Below are 22,479 nucleotides of genomic sequence, written 5' to 3' on the forward strand. Positions count from 1 at the left end.
GTAGCCTGTCAAATTGCTTAGCAAAGTCCAACAGTCTGAATATGTATCCATTCCTTTTATCCAGCTCAGCTGTAACATTATTATAAAATATGAGCAAATTGCTTAGACATGACCTCTCTTTAGTAAACTAAACCCATGCTGTACTTTGCAAAGCATAGATTTGCTGTCACCTCATTTCTGTATGCAAGTTACCAACTTCTCTAAAATCATCGCCACCACTCCAGAGATACTGACAGAGATGAATGAAAGAGATACTTGTAGTTGGATATGTCGGTTTTTCTATCACTCTTGTACAAGAACATACATTCTTTCCATTCCCATGGGATCTTTCATGAGCTGAAACTCAAAATATACCAGTAGGCTAAGGGCCTAACTAGTTCAGATAAACATTCCTTTAGCATATGTGCTGACATCTGAAGTCTTATCCAGGTTATGCAAAGTTCTAGAACCTCTTTCTCATGTACCTCTATCTCTTCATCCAATGTAATGGTAGTCCTGTGTGCCATATTGATGGTTTGTAGAGAAGTGGGCACTCATTATTTGAACAATTGCATCTGGTCCTGACATAAGTGTACCATTCACATTCACTAAAGTTATTCTTCCACATTCTTTCTTTCTTTTACTTTCAGCTTAACAATACGCTAAGAAAGATTATGAGACCAGCAAAACAGATTATGGCAATAATGCAGAGGACACCTATGTGTTGAAGTAAGGAAATTATGGTTTCATTATATAAGGCCTTTATCAGGCTGCATATGGAATACTTGTGCACAGATGATTTGGTTAGTTTGTTTTCACAAAAGATGAAGAGATATTGGAAAGGGTTAAAGGATATTTGATAATGTGGTTTTTGATCTCTGGAATGTTGAGTATGAAGAAAGTTGAGGAAATAAATTGCAGAGTCTAGCGAGTAGGAGAAGTAGGATGGAGACAACTGGGACAAGTTGGTAAGGAGTTCATTCACATCCAGATTAATGTGGATGAAATTTTTCATAGAATCAGGGGAACAGGGCCATCCTTGGAAGTTGTATAAGGCGGGGGGGAGGAATGAGGAGTATTTTTTTGTGTGTGTGCAGAGAGAGGCAGTTCATTGAATGCATTGCCTGAGAGTATGGCGAATATAGAGACACAGTAAATTTATTTATTATTATTATTATGTGACACCTCCAAGGACCAAAGACTCATCAAGGGAGGGCACCTACTCTACAACTCTCCATCTCCACCACTCAATCCACCAACTATAGTAAACTGCATCACCTACACCAATGCCATCTACTGCCCATCACCACCACTAGTATTTTGCACAGACAATCACAAACATCCATGCTCACGGTGGGATTTGAACCTGCAGCCTTTTGGCTAGAGAGCGGATATGCTAACTGGGCTGGCTGATTATTATTATTATCATATCATCAGACATCCATGGAGTTAAAGATTCATCACAGTAGATCTCTCTGTTACACACACACACACACACACACACACATAGCACATCATACTATGCCTTAAATACACTCACATTCTCTGCAATACATGTAACAGATATTACTTACAAACTTACAAATTAATTTAATTTGTAAGTTTAATGTGTAACTTACACATTAAACTATTATTAAAACACTTAAGGAAATTGGACAACGTAGTTAAGGATATAAATTAAATTAAACTTTAATAAATATTTTCCGATATTTCGGCAATGTCACATTGCCATCTTCTAAAGGAACTTACAAAAAAAGCACGTGCACGTAGGCACTACAAACACAGTAACTGGGAATGAAGCTATTGTTCTCCTAAAAGTCCTGATGGTGCCCTCTAGCGGGCTAAGTAGGTGTTCTTGGCCGTTGGGCTAAAGGTCTGCTGATGTAAGCCTCCCAGATTTGGGGCAGTCGCATACAACCAAATTTGTTGAGGTTTGGAGAATTTCTTAGGGCTAAGGCTGATTCCATAAATAGTCTTTCGTATTTGTATTTGCTACGGTGTATTACTGTAGCTTTCTTCCACCGTATTCTGTGGCGTGTATCCAGAGCGTGGTCCGCAAGACCAGAATGGCTGTACTTGTGAAACCGGATGTAGTCCTTGTGTTCAGAAATTCTGATATTCGCTGTCCTGCCTGTTTGGCCAAAGTAAGACAGATTACAACTGCAAGGGACCTGGTATACACCAGGTAGGTCTATGGGAAGTGGTTGGTCTTTAGTGGAGTGGATAAGGGATGCCAATTTTCTGTAAGGTTTGTAACAGGAAGTCAGGTCATGCTTTTTTAAGATTTTGGTAATCTTTTCCGAGGTGCCTCGGATGTAAGGAATGGTGATGGATTTAGAGTAATCCTTGTTGTGGAGGGGGGGGGAGGGGATCTGTGGTTTGTAGGTTCTAATATTTTTTGAACTTTTTTTGGGGGTAGCCATTGGCTGAGAAAGTGTTGAGGATGTGATTTAGTTCAGTGTTTAGGGCCAAGTCGTTTGACCAGATTAGTTTAGCCCTGTTGTATAGTGTTTTCACTACTTCATATTGTTGTGAGGGGGGGGGGATTGTTGGTGAATGTATCTGCCTGTATGGGTGGGTTTTCTGTAAACTGAGAAATCCAAGGTTCCATTAGGCTGGCGGGTGACTAGTGTGTCTAGGAAAGGGAGGCTGTTTTTTTCCTCTTTTTCCAGGGTGAATTTGATTCTGGGGTGTTGGTTGTTTAAGTGTGTTAAGAAGGAGAGAAGTGTTTCAGAGCCATGTGGCCAAATAGCGAACACATCATCAACGTAGCGAAGCCATATGGTTGGTTTTTGTGGGGCAGAGGCTAAGGCTTTTTCTTCAAAGGTCTCCATAAAGAAATTGGCCAAGGGTGGGGAGAGTGGTGAACCCATGGCTGTGCCCTCTATTTGTTTGTAGAATTTTCCTTGCCAAACGAAATAGCCTGAGTTCATTGTGAACTGAAATAGGGCTGAGATATCGGGAGAAAATTTAGCTTGGATTAGCTCTAGAGTTTCCTTGAGTGGGACATTTGTGAATAAAGAGGAGACGTCAAAGCTGACCATTATGTCAGTATGTTGGAGTGTAAGGTTTTCTATGCTGGCTTTGAAATGGGCTGAGTTTTTTTATGTGTGATGGTGTGTTGCCAGTATAGTGTGTGAGCTCTTTGGCCAAATGTTTAGCTATTTGTATGTGGGGGAATCAATGCCATCCACTATGGGACGTAATGGCACATTTTCTTTATGTATTTTTGGGAGTCCGTAAATACGAGGGGGGGGGGTATAGAGTTAAATGGCTTTAATCTGTTGGTAACTTCTACAGGCCAAGAAGTGAGTCTCTTAAGGAGCCTGTGAAGTTTTCCAATTTGAGAGTTGGTGGGATTGTAATTGATGGGGAGGTAAGTAGCCCGATCTAAGAGAAGAGCATTCAGCTTACCTGTGTAGTCCTTTTGGTTAAGGACTACAGTTGCGTTTCCCTTATCCGCTTTGGTGATAACTATTTCTTTATTATTCTTCATTTCCTGTAGAGCATTATATTCCTTGTTGGATATGTTGGATTTTGGTGGGGCTGCTTTGGAAAGGACACAAGCTACATCCAGTCTCACACTGTTGGCGACTTGATGTGGAAGGTGGCTGATTCCGCATTCGATCTGGATCATAATATCCTCACTGGGTATTTTTTTTGGGAGCAATCGCGAAGTTGTGGCCACGTGACAGCGCGTTGATTGCTTCAGGCTTCAGGGTGACTGAAGAAAGGTTGATTACCGTGTTGGTAGCAGGTTTTGGAAGGACGATAGAGTTCTTTTTTAATTTCTTGAACTTTTTCATCTGTCGGCCTCGTATTTTTTTAAATTCTTTTTCGGCAGCGGTACATGAGACGTCATGTAAAATCGACCAAAGTTCGTGGTTCAAAGTGCACGAAAGCTCATCTTCGGCGGCACGAATAGCTTCGTTAATGTCTGCTAAGAGCGACCGCGTGGCGGTGATTTGTTCGCGTAGCAACGCGTAGCTAGTGCGGTTATATATTCGGAAAGCTTTTTGTGACACAAACCGGTGCTTAAATTTTACACAGTTCGGGATTACTTTATTATCCCGGCAGCGTTTCAGGAACGCTAGACGATTTAATTGTCTAGACAGCTTCAATTTCAATTTACCGTATTGGCGGGCCTTCCGTGCGATTGTATCTCCGTGGATGATGTTGATTCTCGTAGACAGGCTTATACGTTGGTTATGCATTATTAAAACACTTAAGGAAATTGAACAACATAGTTAAGGATATAAATTAAATTAAACTTTAGTAAAAACCTTCAGCCCAACGGCCAAGAACATCTACTTAGCCCGCTAGAGGGCACCATCAGGACTTTTAGGAGAACAATAGCTTCATCTCTTCATTCCCAGTTACTGTGTTTGTAGTGCCTACGTGCATGTGCTTTTTTTGTAAGTTCCTTTAGAAGATGGCAATGTGACATTGCCGAAATATCGGAAAATATTTATTAAAGTTTAATTTAATTTATATCCTTAACTACGTTGTTCAATTTCCTTAAGTGTTTTAATAATGCATAACCAACGTATAAGCCTGTCTGCGAGAATCAACATTAAACTATGTTTAATGAAAAAACTTTCTACAGTTATCTCTGATCTAGAGTGTTTTAATAATAATGTAATACACCTCTTTACTACTTGTATATATAAGAAATATGTGATTTTTTCATTAATTCAACTTTAGTATCTCTTCTGGGTCTGGCTCTCAGATCCAGAAGATGAGACCTAAATATGGTCTCATTGAGTGTGCTTAGTGGTGTTGATTTTACTAAGATGGTTCATTGTTGGGAGTTTAATGGGAGTTTAATTTCTTTGTTAAGAAATTAAACAAGAGAAGTGAGAATCTGTAGAACATGTGATATATTAATGGATTGTGATGATTTGAATGAAAGTCGTGAATCAGAAGTGAAGAATACCAGTTGAAAGGCAGTGACGGATGTAAGACTAAGAATGATGGAGTGAGCATGAGAACATGAGTATGGAGAATGTGATTGTGAATATGGAAATGATTAAAAAAGGAAAACCAAGCATAATTATGAAAGCGGAAGTGTGCCTGACTGATAAAGTAAGTGCTGGCATGACTACAGGAATGGAAGAAAGTCTGACTAATGGAAAATTAGTGGGAATAATTGCTGGATTGAAGGATTGAATGAGTAAGATGAGGAATATACAGAATGAGACATATGGTGAATATGAATAGAGGAGTGTGAAAGAATAAATTAAAGATGGTAGAGAAAAAGGAAGTAGCAAATGATTCTGTCACAAAAGGTGTGGTGGATGAGAGGGTGCACAAGGTCTGTTTTTCCAGGAAGAAGAATGAACAGAGTGATTGAGGCACTGGATATGAGAAGTGAGCATGAAAGGGAGTAAGTTGTTGGGATCAGGAGAAGTGGAAAATTGAGACAAAGAAATGTATAGGTAAATTGGCTTAGTGAGCAAGTGAAGGGTGGTCATTAGGATGATTTCAATTATATCAATATTAATTAGAATGCAAAGAAAGCATCAGGGAATAAAGAGAATGAATTTATTCAATTCTTAAGGACAACAATCTTAGGTAATATGTAACAGAGGGCAAAATGACATTTAAAAGTCTTAGAGATCGGTTATATCATCAGAGGATGTGATTATGAATGGAGTATCTAATCTTCCCCCCAGTGACCATGAAGTGATCACCTGGGTTGTGGCTGGTCATATGAGAACATCTGTGAAGAAGGGATATGTGTGGAACTACAAGGCTGGTGATTATGAAAAGCTTAGGAGACAACTGGGAGCTATAGCATGGAAGGAGGAGTTGAGTGGAAACAAGACAGATGTTGCTTGGGCATTGATCAAGTGCTATTTAACAGCAGATGTCTGAATGTATTCCAAAGGTGGAAAGCCTAAATAAGTTATGAATAAAATGGATGGATAAAGAGATTAAGCATGAAATTGGGAAGAAGAAAGTACTGTAGAGGTACCTCAAGATGAATGTTGGCAATAATCAGTTACATGAAGACCACAAAGATTAGGCCAGAAAGGTAACTCGTTTGGCAAAGAGACAACAAAGGTGCAGTATGAGAAGAAAGTAGCTAATCAAGCTGAAAAAAAATCACAGTAAGTTCTTTCAATGTGTGGCAAGTAGAAAAAAAAATGACTATGGAAGGATGGTGCTAATTGATGACACTGGCAGATTGGTAACTGAATTAGAATATATAGTTGAAGTATTAAGTGAGCAGTTTATCAATCTATTCTATCCTCATGAAGGCGATATCATGAGAAGCTGGAGTGTAGCGGGTATGGTCAAGGAGGGACTGATGGTGAATGAGCAGAAAGTAGATGAGGAATTAAGAAAACATGATGTTAATAAGCAATAGGCTCGATAATATATCGGCATGTCTTGAGAATGCTGTAAGGAATTAATGGCACCTTTGGCGGAACAATTTATGAGCCTTGCAACAGGACAGTCCCAAAGGAATGGAAGGTGGTAAAAATTGTTCCACTTCACAAAGGGAGGATCAGACTGAGGCTACAAATTATATGCTAATCTGGGGGATGTTTTTAAGGTGTTTGAGAAGTTAGGACTAGTGAAGACTAGAATTCATAAATAATTTGATAATGGCAGTAAACTTTATGACAGTCAGCATGGGTTTGTTGGGGGGGGGTCACATTTTAGCAATCTGCTTACATTTTACAACAAGGTGACAGAGTCACTCGATAAAGCCAGCCTGGTTGGCCGAGTGGTTAGCGTATCCGCTCTCCAGCCAAAAGGCTGTGGATTTGAATCCCACCCTGGGCATGGATGTTTGCAATTGTCTGTGAAAATACTAGTGGTGTTGGAGTAGATGATGATGATGATGATGGTTGCAGCTCATTGTAGTTGGTAGATTGAGTGGTGGAGACAGAGAGTTGTAGAATAGGTGCCCTCCCTCGATGAGTCTTTGGACTCCTTGGAGGTGTGTTATGTAATAATAATAATAATAAAAAGGAGATGCATATAGAGTGGTATAATTGGATTTTTCAAAGACCACATGACAAGCTGGTAGCTAAATTGAAACAGGATTAGAAAACAGACTAGTGAGCTGTATAGCTGATTGGCTGTCAGATAGGTATCAGTAGGTTGTGTATAGAGGAGTAGATCCTCAAAGGGGAAGGTCACTAGTTTTAGAAGGGATCTGTTTTGGGGACCATTATTGTTTAATTTCTACATTAATGACACTAGGACTGGCTTAACTGGAGATGTGCAGCTGTTTGCCAACAATGAGTTGAGAAGTAGAGCAGATGTTGTAGTATTTCAGGACTATCTGAATAGACTCACATGTAGAACTATCAGTTTAATGTTGTGAATTGAAATTTTTTAGGCGTGGTTGGGATTCAAAGTATACAACTGATGGAGAAATGTTGAAGGAGATGAAAAGGATGAAAGATCTGGAGTGATGGTGCACAGAGACTTGAAATTTGCAAGCAGCATTGCTAAAATTGTAAGAATGTTACAACAGATTATGGCAATGATGAGGAGGACACTAACATACAGAAGCAAAGAAGTTATAGTTCCCTTGTATAAGAATTTGAGGCAACACATGGACTACTGTATGCAGATTTGTCACTTGGTCTTCATGGAAATGAAGTTGTATTGGAGAGTGTTCAGAGAAGGTTTACTAAGTCAATGACAGGTCTATGGAATGTCAGATATGAGGAACGATTGATGGAATGCAACTTACCAAGCCTTGTGAATAGAAGAAGAGGGATATTATTGAGACATACAAGTTGGTGAGGGGGTTGTTACCAAATTAATGTTGAGGAGATTTTTCATAGAGTAGAGGGAGGCAAGGGTAGAACTAGAGGCCATTCCTAGAAACTGTATAAAGAGAGTGCGAGTAAGAAGCATGTTCTTTACATAGATAGTGATTGCTGAATGGAATGCATTGCTTGAAAGTGTGGTGGGTGCGGAAACGTTAATTGGTTTAAGGCACAGTTTGATGATCTTTTGCATGAGAAAGTATAGACCTCCCATGATGAGTCCTTTAAGTCAATGGAGTTCAGATGTTAATAATATAATAATAAAGGTAAAAACCAGTTTGGGTAGTGGTCCTTCCATAATATATAGCATTATGCACCTCAAAAGGAAGTGTGCTTTACATTATGGGATACTAAGGCAATTGATGTGAAGTCATCAGAATCTGTGTACAAGTAGCCTTGCCATGAGGATGCTGCATACACAAATGTTGTTTGCTTACACTGGATAAAGGATTAAACAAGAATATAATTTCTTGCCAAGTTTAGTTTAATTTACAACAAGTGAAAAAACTTTCTACAAAAAATATTTACTTCAGGCATTCATCAAGTAAGGCTAGTGTCACATCTGACACTAAAAATCATTTACTACATTTTTGTTTTCTATTGCCACACTAGTAAATTTTAAAATGGCCACAGCATAATTTGAACAGATGCTTTATCAAATGAATAAGGAAAAGCATTTTTCACACTCTCTCTCAGCAAAGCCTACTGTATATACTTAATTAAAATAATTAACCTTTTATTAAGTGAATAATCTTATACCTGTGGGTAATTAACATTGCATGTTTTAGGGTTGTAAGAGGAGGAAACGGACTTTGTGATGGGCCTGTTAATCCTAAAAACCTGTCATGTATTATGAACAAAGTAGAGCATATGGAATTTGGTCACAAGAAACAGGTATTACTTGCTGTTTTAGTAATTCATTGTTTTTCTTTTTAAGTAATAATTTTTAAATGATTATTTTAAATCCTTATCTATCAATTTCTAATTGAAGATGATTCATACTATGACAAATTTGATATGTGGTTTCTGATATTCTCCTGTTTTGTTATAATTATTAATTTTATATTTTTTTAAAATAGTTCAGATACTGATAATCTGTGTGTGGATATATACATTTCCACATTTGTACATGCACAAATGTGTGCTTTCCTCCATATATTAACTCCACTAGACTTTTCTTTTCTAATACTTTCGTTGTGTATGATGCATGTATTACACGACTTCACATTAATTTATTATTATTATTAGATTATGCTGGCCTGGTTGGCCGAGTGGTTAGCGTATCCTCTCTCCAGTCAAAAGGCTGCGGGTTCGAATCCCGCCGTGGGCACGGATGTTTGTGATTGTCTGTGAAAATAATAGTGGTGATGGTGGACAGTAGATGGCGTTGGTGTAGATGAGGCGGTTTGTGGTGAGGTTGAGTGGTGGAGATGGAGAGTTGTAAAGTAGGTGCCCTCCCTCGATGAGTCTTAGGACTCCCTTGAGGTGTCAAATAATAATAATAATAATAATAATATCCTCTCAATGAGTCCAAAGACTCATTGAGAGGATACTTACTCTACAACTCTCTGTCTTCACCACTCCACCAACCTCTACTACCTTCATCATCTACACCAATGCCATCTAACGCGACCACAATCAGTAGTATTTTCACAGACAATCGTGAACATCCATGCCCACAGCAGGATTCAAACCCGCAGCCTCTTGGTTGGAGAGCACATACGTTAACCACTCGGCCAACCAGGCTGGCAGTTAGTGCAACCACTCTATTTATCATTTGTATTATTAGGTCTGATTCATCAGCTATATGCCGGTCCCAAGCCTGGATTAAATGTGGGGTTGGGGAAAGTAATGGTGAACTGCGCTGTAAAAATTTCACCAGGAACACTTTGTGGGCAAGAATACTTGCCGACAAAGTCACCTAGGGTCGGAAAAATGACTAAAGGGATGAATCATCATCACTGTTTATATTTTACACATGTATAATCCTGACTTTGCTGTTATTATTATTAATGTATTAATCTCAGACAGTCAAAAGATTCATGGTAGGTTCCCACTGTCACACAGAAAACTCAGAATCATGCCTTAAACTCATTCACCTCTTACTAACTTTTGGGCAGTTCATTCCACTTATCAACCTTTCTCCAAGAAAAAAAACGTGCTTCTCACCTCCCTATTCAGACCCTCCTTATATTCTAAAGATAGCCTCCTCTTTCCTTTTTTTCCTGCATGCTATGAAAAATCTCTTCCACGTTTAATCAGCAGCACTACTCCTTTACTGACTCATATGTTTCAATGATATTATTCCTTCTTCTCCTATTCATATGGCTTTGCAAATATCATTCCCTAAATATTTTTACATATCAAATGTGCTTGAGACATAACTAAGTCATTCTTCTCTATACTCTCTTTGAAAAATGGTTACTAGATCTATGCATCATAACCTGTTTACTGTCATTTTCCTCATCATTGCCATAATTTGTGTGATGTTTTCTCACAGTTTTAAGCAAAGTGATCCCTAAATATTACTCACTGTCTGCCACGTTTCCCAGATCCTTTCTTCCTCCACCTTTCAAAATTTCTCCACCAGTATATCCTTCAGAATTTCCTCACTTATCCTTGACCACCAGATTTCAAAACAAACCTTACAGTTCACAATGCTGAATTTGTAATGCCAATCATTTATCTACTCACAAAGTCGATTCAGATAAAGACCAACATTTACACCAGTACTCATAGTATTCTCTAACCTTGCATCATTAGCAACCAACAACCAACTTCACATCTCCATTTAAACCCTGTCCAATATCTTTAACATGCAAGTTAAACAATAAAAGCTCCAAAACAGACTCCTGAGGCACACCTGTAGTGACTTCCAGGATTCTGCTCCCACATGCACAACTTGCTTATACCTAACACATAGCATATTGCCTGCCCAACTAAGTAATCTATCATTCATCTGTATCCAGTCCAAGTTAATAACCAGCTTGTCATTGATAATCTAATAAGACAGGATATTTAGTGTGGTGTTGCTACAAGCCAAGGAGTACAGAGAGTGGGGAAGCAGGAGATGTTTAGGCAGTTGAGCTTGGCAGGTGCAAGAAGAATGATTGTTATGGGAGATTTTAACTATATCAGTATAAGCTGGGATGAAGAAAATGCATGTAGAAGAAGGGAATGGAATTTCTAGAATTCTTGAGGGACAAATGTCTTAGGCAACATGTAATAGGGGAACAAAAGGTTCGAGAGTTTTAGATTTGGTCATAGCATCAGAAGAGCTGATAATAACTGAGATGACATCCCCCCCCCCCCAGTTAGAGAGAGAGTGACCATGTGGTTTTGCCTTCAAAGATGAATAGACATGCAGGAGCATCAAAGAAAAAGGAACATATGTGAAATTACAAGGTGGGTGATTATAATAGTCTTAGATATCAACTGGGCAATTCCATGGTGGGCAGAATTGGAAGGCTAGGATATCATTAGTGCTTGGGAAATGGTGAAGGAATATTTGTTAGCAGTAATAGTAAGCTGTATTCCACGAGTAAGGAAATGGACACAATTTGGTGTAAAGTGGATGACAAACAATATCAAACAGGAACTGCAGGTGAAAAAAGAGATTATGGAAGAGATATAAGGAGAGGGGTTGGAGAGCAGATGGATGAAGAATATAAAACCAGTGGTTAAATTCTAAACGAATAAGTTCCAGGGCCCTATGCAAAATAACCAATTGTATTTACCTTTGAATGCTATCCGGGGAAGCTCCAAACCTACCCGTCTCTTTCATCACGCGTTCGTAATCAGGAGACTGTTGATATTGACTTTATATACACATTCAAAACTGTAAACAATTGTTGTATAATAACACAATAATGTTGGCATAATCACCATAAAGGAAGAAAAGTCACAAAACAGAAAAATGTTCCTACAAAATAATCAATTGTATTTATCTTTGAATGCGATCTACTGGTCAAGTGACCAGCAAGTCATTAATCTTTCCTTTCGTTCAGAGTATTAATACGTGGGCTGTTCAATAAGTAATAAGACTAATTTTGCTGTGGCGAAACCACTCATCACAATATTAATTTCTGTGGAATAAAGAAATGTTGCTGTCTGTATTAACAAAAGAGGTTGATAGATGGCGTATACGGGCTGATGTGCCAGAGGACGTGACTAAACGCAAGCTTGTTTCGGCGCACCTACGAGCCTCGACCAGTCTTCGAAATGGAAGCGTCCTTGGAACTGCGTTATGCGATTAAATTTTGCGTGCGTTTGCAAAAATCGGCATCGGACACTTTTAACATGATACGCGAAGCTTTCCACAATGAAGCAATGTCGAGAGCAAGTGTTTTTCACTGGCATAAAACTTTTAAGGAAGGAAGGCAAAATGTGGAAGTACTTGAACGTGAAGGAAGACCTTCAACGTCCATCACAGAGACAATGATCAACACAGCAGCGATTATCATCAAGCACATCAAAAGGAAGCGTCCATTGCTGAAAAATGGCTTCTTATTGCACCACGATAATGCAAGCCACATATTGCTGGTTGTGTAGTGGACGTTTTGCAGAAGAACAACACAGATATTCTACCACACCCTCCATACAGTCCTGGTCTCACACCGTGCGATTTCTGGCTGTTTCCTCAGTCAAGAAACCACTATGAGGCTGCCATTTCGAAAGCAACAAAGCATGTGTAAAAGCTATGGAGGCAGTTTTGAAAGAACTCTCAAAAAAAGGACTCTCACATGTGTTTAAGAAGTGGATGCAATGTTGGGACAAATGCATCGCGTCTCACAGTAGTTACTTCGAAAAAGACCATGTAAATGATGACGATTAAAGGTAACCTGTTTTCTGTATAAATATAGTCTTATTACTTATTGAACAGCCTACGTATTATCACATTGCAACTGATGGGAATTCTGTGTTTTGGGGATTTGTTACAGACCTCTTTCTCTTCAGAAACTACATACAAACTGTCATTACAAACCCATTTTGTGTTATCACTGTCATTCGAGCTATTTTTCCATGTACTTATCCATAGTTGAAATACCATATTTACTCAAATATAACTTGCACCCCTGATTTTACTTTTCGAAAACAGAAATTAAAAAGTTTCGCATATACCTTGCACATGAAAAAATCCTTAAATACATTCATGTCGGGTGATAGTAACTCACTTGCAGCAGTAAACAACACACCCTCCCCAACAGCCACTATACTGCACGAGACAAGAAAAACAAATACTTTTATTATGTCAGTGAATAAAGTATGAGCAGCTTGTGTAATATATTTCTCAACAAATAGTGCAATTAGAGACAACTGGGATAAAAGTGACACTAATTAATGAATCACATGTCCCCTCATAGAAACTATGCTGTATAGACTCAAACAAAACCATATATGGCATCGGCAAACATAGTATCTAATTAAAAACTATTGTTATTAATTGTGTGTGAGTTCGCCTGCCCCAAAGCAGCAATAAAATTCAGCCGAATGTGTTAAAACTAAGAAATATATATATAGTGAATGTTGTTATGGCAGCTTCACATATGGAATTAGGTTGAAGACAGTTAGCATTTCAACTCAATTGTCAGCTATGATTTTATTTTTTGGGCGTGCGATCTTTTGCTAATACTGCACCAATCACATGCACATCTTAATAACATGCCATTGCTGTTTGTTTCACATTAGGCTTAAATACTGTAAAGGGAGAAAAGTCACAAAACAGAAAAATGTTCCGGGTCCAGTGCATAATAGTTCCAGGGTCGGGTCCTTGAGAGCCCCGGCTGAATTTAACTACTGTATGCGACTCAGTCCAGGAGAGTGACGTGTGGTGAGGAAGGCAAAACTGGAATATGAAAACTGATTGGCACTACGATCCAAAGAAAATCCTAGGGAATTTTTTAGCTATGTGGGCTAAAAATGATTGAAGGAGAAATGATTGTGGAAGAATGACATTGTGTTGTGGGATAAAAATGCGAATAGAGTGACTGATGCAGAAGACATAGTGGAGCTCTTCAATAAACACTTTATTGGAGTATTTCATCCTAGAGAAGTAAGTTTTAATACTAGATGGGTAGAGCAGGTTCAGGGTTTAGAGGTACAAGAGGAGAGTGTGTTCCAAATATTGAGTACTCTGGATGTCAGTAAAGCAGTGGGACTGGATGGCATTTCACCACTGGTTTTGAGAGAATTTGCTAAAGAACTGACAGCTACTTTGACCTGGCTTTTCAATGAAAGTCTGGCTATGGTCAAGGTACCCAAGGAATAGAAGGAAGGTAAGATAGTGCCATTGCATAAGGGCAGTAGCAGACTGGAAGTGTCTAATTATAGGCCAGTTTGTGTGTCATCAGTAGTTGTTAAGGTCTTGAAGAAATTAGTGAGGGACTATTTCCAATGTTGGGCAGATGAGGGTAATGTTATCTGTGAGAATCAACATGGATATGTTAAGGGTGCGGTTTCTTAAGTAATATGATAAAATGACAAGAACGGTTGTTGAGAGAAAGGAATACACTGCCATTTTTTTAAATTTTGCAAAGATATTTGGCAGGGTGCCACATGATAAGCTGATATTTAAGTTACAGCACATAGGTTTAAATGTTGAGTGAGTCAACTGGATTCAGGATTGGTTGCCTGATAGGTATCAGAGAATTGTGTATGGTGGGGCAATATCAAGGAAGCAGAAGGTTACAAGTGGGTTTCCACAGGGCTCAGTACTTGGACCTGTATTGTTTAACCTTTATATCAATGACATTGTCAATGGATTGCAAAGGGATAGTCAGTTGTTTGCAGATGATGTGAAGCTGGGAAGGGTTATTAGTAATAGTGCAGATGTGACAGCCCTGCAAGAGGATTTGAATAAACTAGAGAGATGGGCAAATGAATGGGGGATTTCGGTATAATGCAGCAAAATGTAAAGTCTTGAAGTTTGGGATCCATCAATGGGAGGCTGCATACTCAATTGGAGGAGCTGTACTGGAAGAAGTAGGGGAGACAAGAGATCTGGGGGTGATGGTTGATAGAAAACTGAAATTTAGGGGGAATATTGCAAAGGTGGTGAAGGTAACCCAGAGAATCGCTGCAATACTGAGAATGGTACTGTCCTTCCGAGATAGAAGAGTTATCATTCCGTTGTATAAGAACCTGATCAGACCACACTTAGCCTATTGTTCTCAAATTTAGTCCTCAGAATTTGAAGGGGATAAATTAACTGTGGAATGGGTGCAGAGGCAGATAACAAAGATGGTTTCAGGACTATAAAATGTTAATTATGAGGATCGGCTGAGGAAATGTGGACTGCAGAGTCTACAGAGTCACTAGATAGAAGAAAGAGAGGTGATATGATTGAGACTTTTAAACTGTTGAGAGTCAGTTGCAGGGTGAACACAGGAGAGTTTTTTCACTTGGTGGAGCAGTGTGAGGTAGAGATGACAACAGGCCATCCCTGTAAGTTATGAAAGTAAGCTGTGAGCAAGAAGGTGAGGAGTGGTTTCTTTGCATGGATGGTGGTGGTGGAACTGTGGAATGTATTGCCTGATAGAGTGGTGAGAGTAAGAACGGTCAATGAGTTCATGGAGTGGTATGATATACTTTGTGTTTCCTACCAAGGATCTCCCACGATAAGTCTCTTGACTCCATGGAGGCCTGAATAATAATAATAATAATAATAATAATAATACAATAATCTATCAAACATCTTTGCAAAATTACATGTACTACCATATATATGCATCTCCCTTGTCCATTGCATTTATCCCTTAAGAAACCCATGCTGATTATCAGAGAGAATTCTGTAGAAAGTATTTTACCTTGGTATAATAAATGTTAAAGATACCAAGCTATTTTAAACCTGGTTTTACTCCATTTCCCAAGTAAGCAACAAACAAACAAGCCAAGTTTGTGCCTGCAATTGTTGCAAGTCTAGCTGACCCTGTCATGTAGTGCAAGACCAAGGCAACTCATGGTAAAAGTAGAATAAGCTCTGATCACTAATCTTAATATTTACCCATAATGCAAAGCACATCTCCTGGAGGAGATGTATGATGCTTTGTATTAAAGGCAAGGGGCCACTACCCAGACCGGTTTGGACCTTTATTGAGGTCTCATCAGTGGGAGCCAGGCAAGAAATACCAAGATTTTAGTAATACAGAGCTTATAAGTATTTTACCAGAACAAGTTACCATAAGGTGTTTTAACCTTATTAAATAAAAATCTCAGGAGGAGATATAAATGTAGAAAGTATTTTACCTTAGGTATAATAAATGTTATAGATACCAAGCTATTTTAAACCTGGTTTTACTCCATTTCCCAAGTAAGCAAACAGACGAACAAGCCAAGCTTGCGCCTGCAATTGTTGCAAGTCTAGCTGACCTTGCAAGTCTAGCAAGGTCTAACAATTCTTGCAAGTCTAGTCTGTTTGCTTACTTGGGAAATGGAGTAAAACCAGGTTTAAAATAGCTTGGTATCTTTAACATTTATTATACCCAAGGTAAAATACTTTCTACATTTATATCTCCTCCTGAGATTTTTATTTAATAAGGTTAAAACACCTTATGGTAACTTGTTCTGGTAAAATACTTATAAGCTCTGTATTACTAAAAAGCGTTGTATCCAGGCTCTGAGCAGCATTTCAGACAAATGGCATGTGTTCCAGACATTTGCTAAGAGGTCGTCCTCGCCTTACCACAGAACATGAAAAAGCAGATTTTTTGGTCCAGTTCTGTCTATAAAAATTGCAGAAGACACCAATGAGCTAATGTACTCTTCACAGATGGCAATCGTTTTAGTCTTTCCTCCGATTCTAGACCACACTTGGTCTGGCATGAAAGTGGTGCTGCTTATCATTGTGAGAATGTTCTTGAAACCAATCGTTACGGAGGTGCTGGGATCAAGGTGTATGGAGTCGTGATGCTTATTGGATGCACAGAGTTATAAGTGCTGGAAAAAGTGACTATGACTAATGAACAATATTGCAACGAACTTCTTCAACATCATATTTGATTGTGCTGTGGTGCTTAAGGCGAAGCTATTTTAAACCTGGTTTTCTAGCCTGGCTCCCACTGATGAGACCTCAATAAAGGTTGAAACCAGTCTGGGTAGTGGCCCCTTGCCTTTAAATACAAAGCATCATACATCTCTTCCAGGAGATGTGCTTTGCATTATGGGTAAATATTAAGATTAGTGATCAGAGCTTATTCTACTTTTACCATGAGTTGCCTTGGTCTTGCACTACATGACAGGGTCAGCTAGACTTGCAACAATTGCAGGCGCAAACTTGGCTTGTTTGTCTGTTTGCTTACTTGGGAAATGGAGTAAAACCAGGTTTAAAATAGCTTAGTATCTTTAACATTTATTATACCCAAGGTAAAATACTTTCTACACTTATATCTCCTCCTGAGATTTTTATTTAATAAGGTTAAAACACCTTATGGTAACTTGTTCTGGTAAAATGTTGGTCGATTGGTAGAGCCTCTGCTACTAATGCTCAGTTAAGTAAGTTTGAGCGCGGTTAGTAGTTAGAAGGGGTCCAATCGTTCGATGCTGTTGGCACACTCTCCCTCGATGAGTCTTTGGACTCCCTGGAGGTGTATAATAATAATAATAATAATAAAATACTTATAAGCTCGGTATTACTAAAATCTTGGTATTTCTTGCCTGGCTCCCACTGATGAGACCTCAATAAAGGTTGAAACCGGTCTGGGTAGTGGTCCCTTGCCTTTAACCTCCTACTGGCCAAGGTGGATGAAATAGCAAGACTACCCCCCAGACTTTTTCATGGATCAAAACTTCATTGGCATTTTATCTTTTATCAAGTATTTACCCTCTTCTGCTGTTAATCCCTTAATGGCGATTTGAGAGCCATTAGCAGATTAACTGTGGTCGAGCGACTTTTGTGTCACTTGTCTTTACATGTACTCTGTTATTTTGAATTTTCTTCACTGTACTTGGATATTTGATCGTTTTTTTTTTTTTTTGCTAAACAATTTATTTATTGTGTCTCTTTCCAAAAATAGAAGTTTAACATTTGCCAAAATAAAGAATCAATCCTGAAATGACCATAGATCAGCTTTTGCAATGAATATACTTTAGTAATAGTTAATTTGCTCCACTTTACTGACAATATAGATTCTTTTTTGTGAATTTTCAAATGTCTGTTTACTTTTAAAATATTTTGTCAAATATTTATATTTTTAAATAACATTTAGTGAAATAAATATGACATTTTGCTTTCTTTCTTTGCAAAATAACTTTATATGGATTGTCACATTTCAATTTCAGGAACGATTGTTTTTTTTTTTTTTTTATGAACAACAAATAATTATAAACCGCATTACTCGGTTTCCGATATTGTGTCTTTTTTAGTATCAAAAATTTATACCTAATGGTATTTTATCAGAGACTCTTCGCCTTTTTCTTTTGCTGAAAATTGCAACAGAGGTTTTTTTTTTTTTTTTTTTTTTTTTGTAGGATGCACATTACTATAATATCCAGTGCTTAACCCCTGTAGATATGTTGAAAATATAATAGGAAGGATATCCTGTATGGAATGATTAAAAATGTATGCTCATTTTTAGGATTTTTTACAACCCCCCCCCCTCTCCTGTCCTGGAACTGAGTTGCATAACTACTTTAAATTTCTACAGCTTTGAAAGCTTTCAGACGGTATTCAAAATCTCTTATTTCAGTTTACCGTTTTGACAAAAGAAATAAAGCAATAATATTTTTGTATATCAAAGCTTCTTATTCTGTACTCTTTCTTTGAATCTGAAATCAGCAGTCTGCTGAAGTTATTCTAAGATTTAGAAATACTATGCTATATTTTCAACATGTAAAACTGTATACCACACAAAGAAATTTCAGTTGTGTTATTTCTGTTTCTTTTTTTTTTTTAAAAAAAAATCTAAATATTACTACTTCTATTTCTGCTGATTGCTATTTCTGAAATACGTCTTAGAAATGCTGGACAATAATCCTCTTACCTAGAGAAAAAGCTAAAAGTCATAGATTACTCTTTTGAGAAACACAAGACAGAAAGTTTCCGAGAAGTCACACTAAATTGCTCAAGAAAGAATGTCTTGTTTCGTTTTCTGTTGTTCAGATATCCTAACACAGTAAAACTGACATTTCTTTTACAGGCTGATGAAGTATTTATGCCAAAAATGATTTCTTTATTTATAGTGATCAGTTTCACTTTTATTATCAAAAAATTCTAAATTATTTGATAAATATCTTGAAAAAAATTACTGCTATTGCTGCTGCTGCTCTTGCTTGTCATCTCACAAATGAATTGTATATTGGGTATACTTTCGTAATATTCCTTTCTACCCAGTAACAAGTTGTAGACTAATGGAGATTACTAACTCCCCCTCCCCCCCCCCCACACACACACACTGGGAACTAGATCAAAAGAAGATGTCCAGAAGGCAGCACACTAAAGTACCTTGTACAATAATTGAATATTTTACAGGCAGAAATTCCTTGTTCTGTTTTTCCATCTTTCTGATTGATTAACAGATATTCGAAGCATATTCTGATATTGCATTTGTAGGATGACAGTGTTTTTAAATATTAATTTCCCCTATTAGCCAACGTCACATAACTTCCTGATTTATAATAATAGGGAAATAATATGTATATTTTCTTATTTATAATTTGCAAATTTATAATAATCAAAACTTAGTTTCTGTGTCGAAAAAAATAAACTTTATGTGGAACAATTATTATGGAAAAATCACGAATGAAATAAAAACTGTACCTATGTTTCATAAAAGCTTTCGGGCGTCTGGTAATGTTGCAATGGGGGGGGGGTGATGCTATCAAAGTCGAAATAAAGTTCATTTCTATTGTGAAAATATGAAATTTCATATTTGATGCATGCACATGTATTAGAGAATATACGCAAAAGTATCACTTATTAAAATTGGCAAAAAATATATAAACTAGCAGAAAATATATACATATCAATTTAAATAATAACTGTTTATTTCATTCTATAAACACCGATTATACAGAGAAACGAAGAAAGTGAAAGTACGAAGAACAGTAGATCACTATATAATATAAAGAAAAAATTTAGTGATATGATTAAAGAATTGCATGTTATTCTCTATAAAGCAAAGTTGCTCCAGCATGTCCTAAAGGAAATCTGTGAAGTATTATACGATTTCGATGGTTTTGTACAAAAATAAAAATAATATAATCTGGAACGTCGGCAGCTGGTTTTCTTTTCTTTTTTTAAAAGAATATTTCAAATAATTATCATGAATTAATTTCTTCGAGAACAAAGCAAAATGTTTTGTTTAGAAAGCAATTAGAAAAAAATTAGCGCAAAAAATTAAAAATGAAATTGGTTCTCCAAGGTAAGGCAATATTTAAGTGAAGAAATTATGCAAGACCTTTATTTTGTCCAGAAATTAAAATTGTATTGTACAATAAAAAGAGAAAACAAAAATATAAATCATTTCTCTATTTTTAGTCTATCCTATATAACTAAAATCCAGTTACCCAGCATAGAACAAGGATCTGCATTTCTTGTTATAGGTAACTGAGAGGTAGCTATGAACATGAGATAATCCGATTAACCATTCTCTTCAGCGTGAGGGTTTATCACACCTTCTAATGGACAGGATGGTCAAATTGCACTTCTTATCCTGGTTCTTTAAACAGGTGGGCTGAATCATATCCAGATTTAGCTGGACGTCTATAGACGTCCTGGCCGTTTGGGAGGTTAATACAAAGCATCATACATCTCCTCCAGGAGATGTGCTTTGCATTATGGGTAAATATTAAGATTAGTGATCAGAGCTTATTCTACTTTTACCATGAGTTGCCTTGGTCTTGCACTACGTGCAGGGTCAGCTAGACTTGCAACAATTGCAGGTGCAAACTTGGCTTGTTTGTCTGTTTGCTTACTTGGGAAATGGAGTAAAACCAGGTTTAAAATAGCTTAGTATCTTTAACATTTATTATACCCAAGGTAAAATACTTTCTACATTTATATCTCCTCCTGAGATTTTTATTTACTAAAGTTAACACACCTTATGGTAACTTGTTCTGGTAAAATACTTATAAGCTCTGTATTACTAAAATCTTGGTATTTCTTGCCTGGCTCCCACTGATGAGACCTCAATAAAGGTCCAAACCGGTATGGGTAGTGGCCCCTTGCCTTTAATATAAAGCATCATACATCTCCTCCAAGAGATGTGCTTTTCATTATGGGTAAATATTAAGATTAGTGATCAGAGCTTATTCTACTTTTACCATGAGTTGCCTTGATCTTGCACTACGTGCAGGGTCAGCTAGACTTGCAACAATTACAGGTGCAAACTTGGCTTGTTTGTCTGTTTGTTTACTTGGGAAATGGAATAAAACTAGGTTTAAAATAGCTTGGTATCTTCAACAGAGAGAATTCTGGTGTTATCAATCCAATTCTGGATCATACCCCTCACCAGCATCACCAACACCTTAACCACACTTCAAGAGAGACATAAATAGCCCTATAATTCCAACTTTCACCCTGATCACAACTTTTTAATGTCCATTTTGGCCTCTTTCCTCTCCTTTGAGACACATCTGACTGCATGCAGTGAGATGCATGCAGTCAGATGTGTCTGACTGCATGCATCTCAATAAATTGTTTATTGAAAGACTTGTTTATTGAGTTTTACTGCAAAACTCAATAAACAAGTCTTTCAAAGAAATTACCTTTAATTTCTTCCTTCATTATTAATAAATTCTTCCTCCATTCTTCACTATACATAAATTAAACTACAAGCTATTAGTAGTTGCCATTGTACCATCATCATAATAACTAATATCATCATAACCATTCTTTCTTCTACTTGCCACTTTTCAAAAGCTGCTCTTTAGGATTCTTGACCTGAGTGGCCAATTTCAGCTCATATTTTTGCTATCCATATCAAGTTACCAAGTGAGTCATCTTCCTGGTCTGCTATTCATACACTGCATGCAGTTTATTACTAGAAACTGATCCCATGCTGCCTTCAATAATAAAAGTAAAGTTGCCTTTATTCTTCCAGATTGATTCTTAAATGTCCTCATTCAACCATTTTTTCTTACCTAATTTAACATCCTGACCTTTGGAACACATTCAGTATATTACTACTGTTAAATAGTTCCTAATGAGTGCCAATGCATCCCATTTTGTGCCCAGTGTTTCATTCATTACTATAGATTCAAGCTTTTCCCAATCACCTGCCTTGTAAGTGGTGATTAGGAAAAGTGTGTAAAAAGATGTAAGAAGACAGTAGTTGTAAGAACTGCATCCCTTACAATTAAATTAACATATCTTGATATGTTATTGCATGATGATATTGATCATGCTAACTGACCACAACAGAGCTTCCTGTAATCATCCATTTTATATTTCACATATATTCATTTTTGGCAGTAGCCTTTTCTTGTTTCATCACTTCCCAAACAAGCACCTCATGATCACTCTCTCACCAACTAGCGGCAGTGTCAACACCTCATTAACTACATCCTGTGACGGTACTACCAAATCTGAAACATTAAAGCCTCTAGTTGCTTCAGTCACGTGATGCTTAAGATATATATCTCTCAGAAATTCAATAAACTCAGAGAGATAAATATCTTCTTGTTCCCAAATCTCCTAAATCTTGTTCCTAAATCTCCTTGTTCCCATATACTATATCCTCCTTCCATTCTATGTTCCTGTAATTAAAGT

The 22,479-nt window shown here is 37.4% G+C and overlaps 1 protein-coding gene across 1 annotated transcript in view; it reads left to right on the forward strand.

Annotated features, from left to right (window-relative positions):
• Positions 1–22,479, forward strand: part of LOC150107598 (uncharacterized) — a 419,637-nt gene that overhangs the window by 157,096 nt on the left and 240,062 nt on the right. Inside the window, exon 9 of the mRNA XM_090391960.1 lies at positions 8,564–8,669. Coding sequence (XP_090248086.1) covers positions 8,564–8,669 — 106 coding nt within the window. The remainder of the gene's footprint in view (positions 1–8,563; positions 8,670–22,479) is intronic.

This window comes from Typopeltis vanoorti, chromosome 4 (genome assembly GCF_054136105.1).
Source record: "Typopeltis vanoorti isolate ZY-2024b chromosome 4, IOZ_Tvanoo_1.0, whole genome shotgun sequence".
Classification (NCBI taxonomy): Eukaryota; Metazoa; Arthropoda; class Arachnida; order Uropygi; family Thelyphonidae; genus Typopeltis; species Typopeltis vanoorti.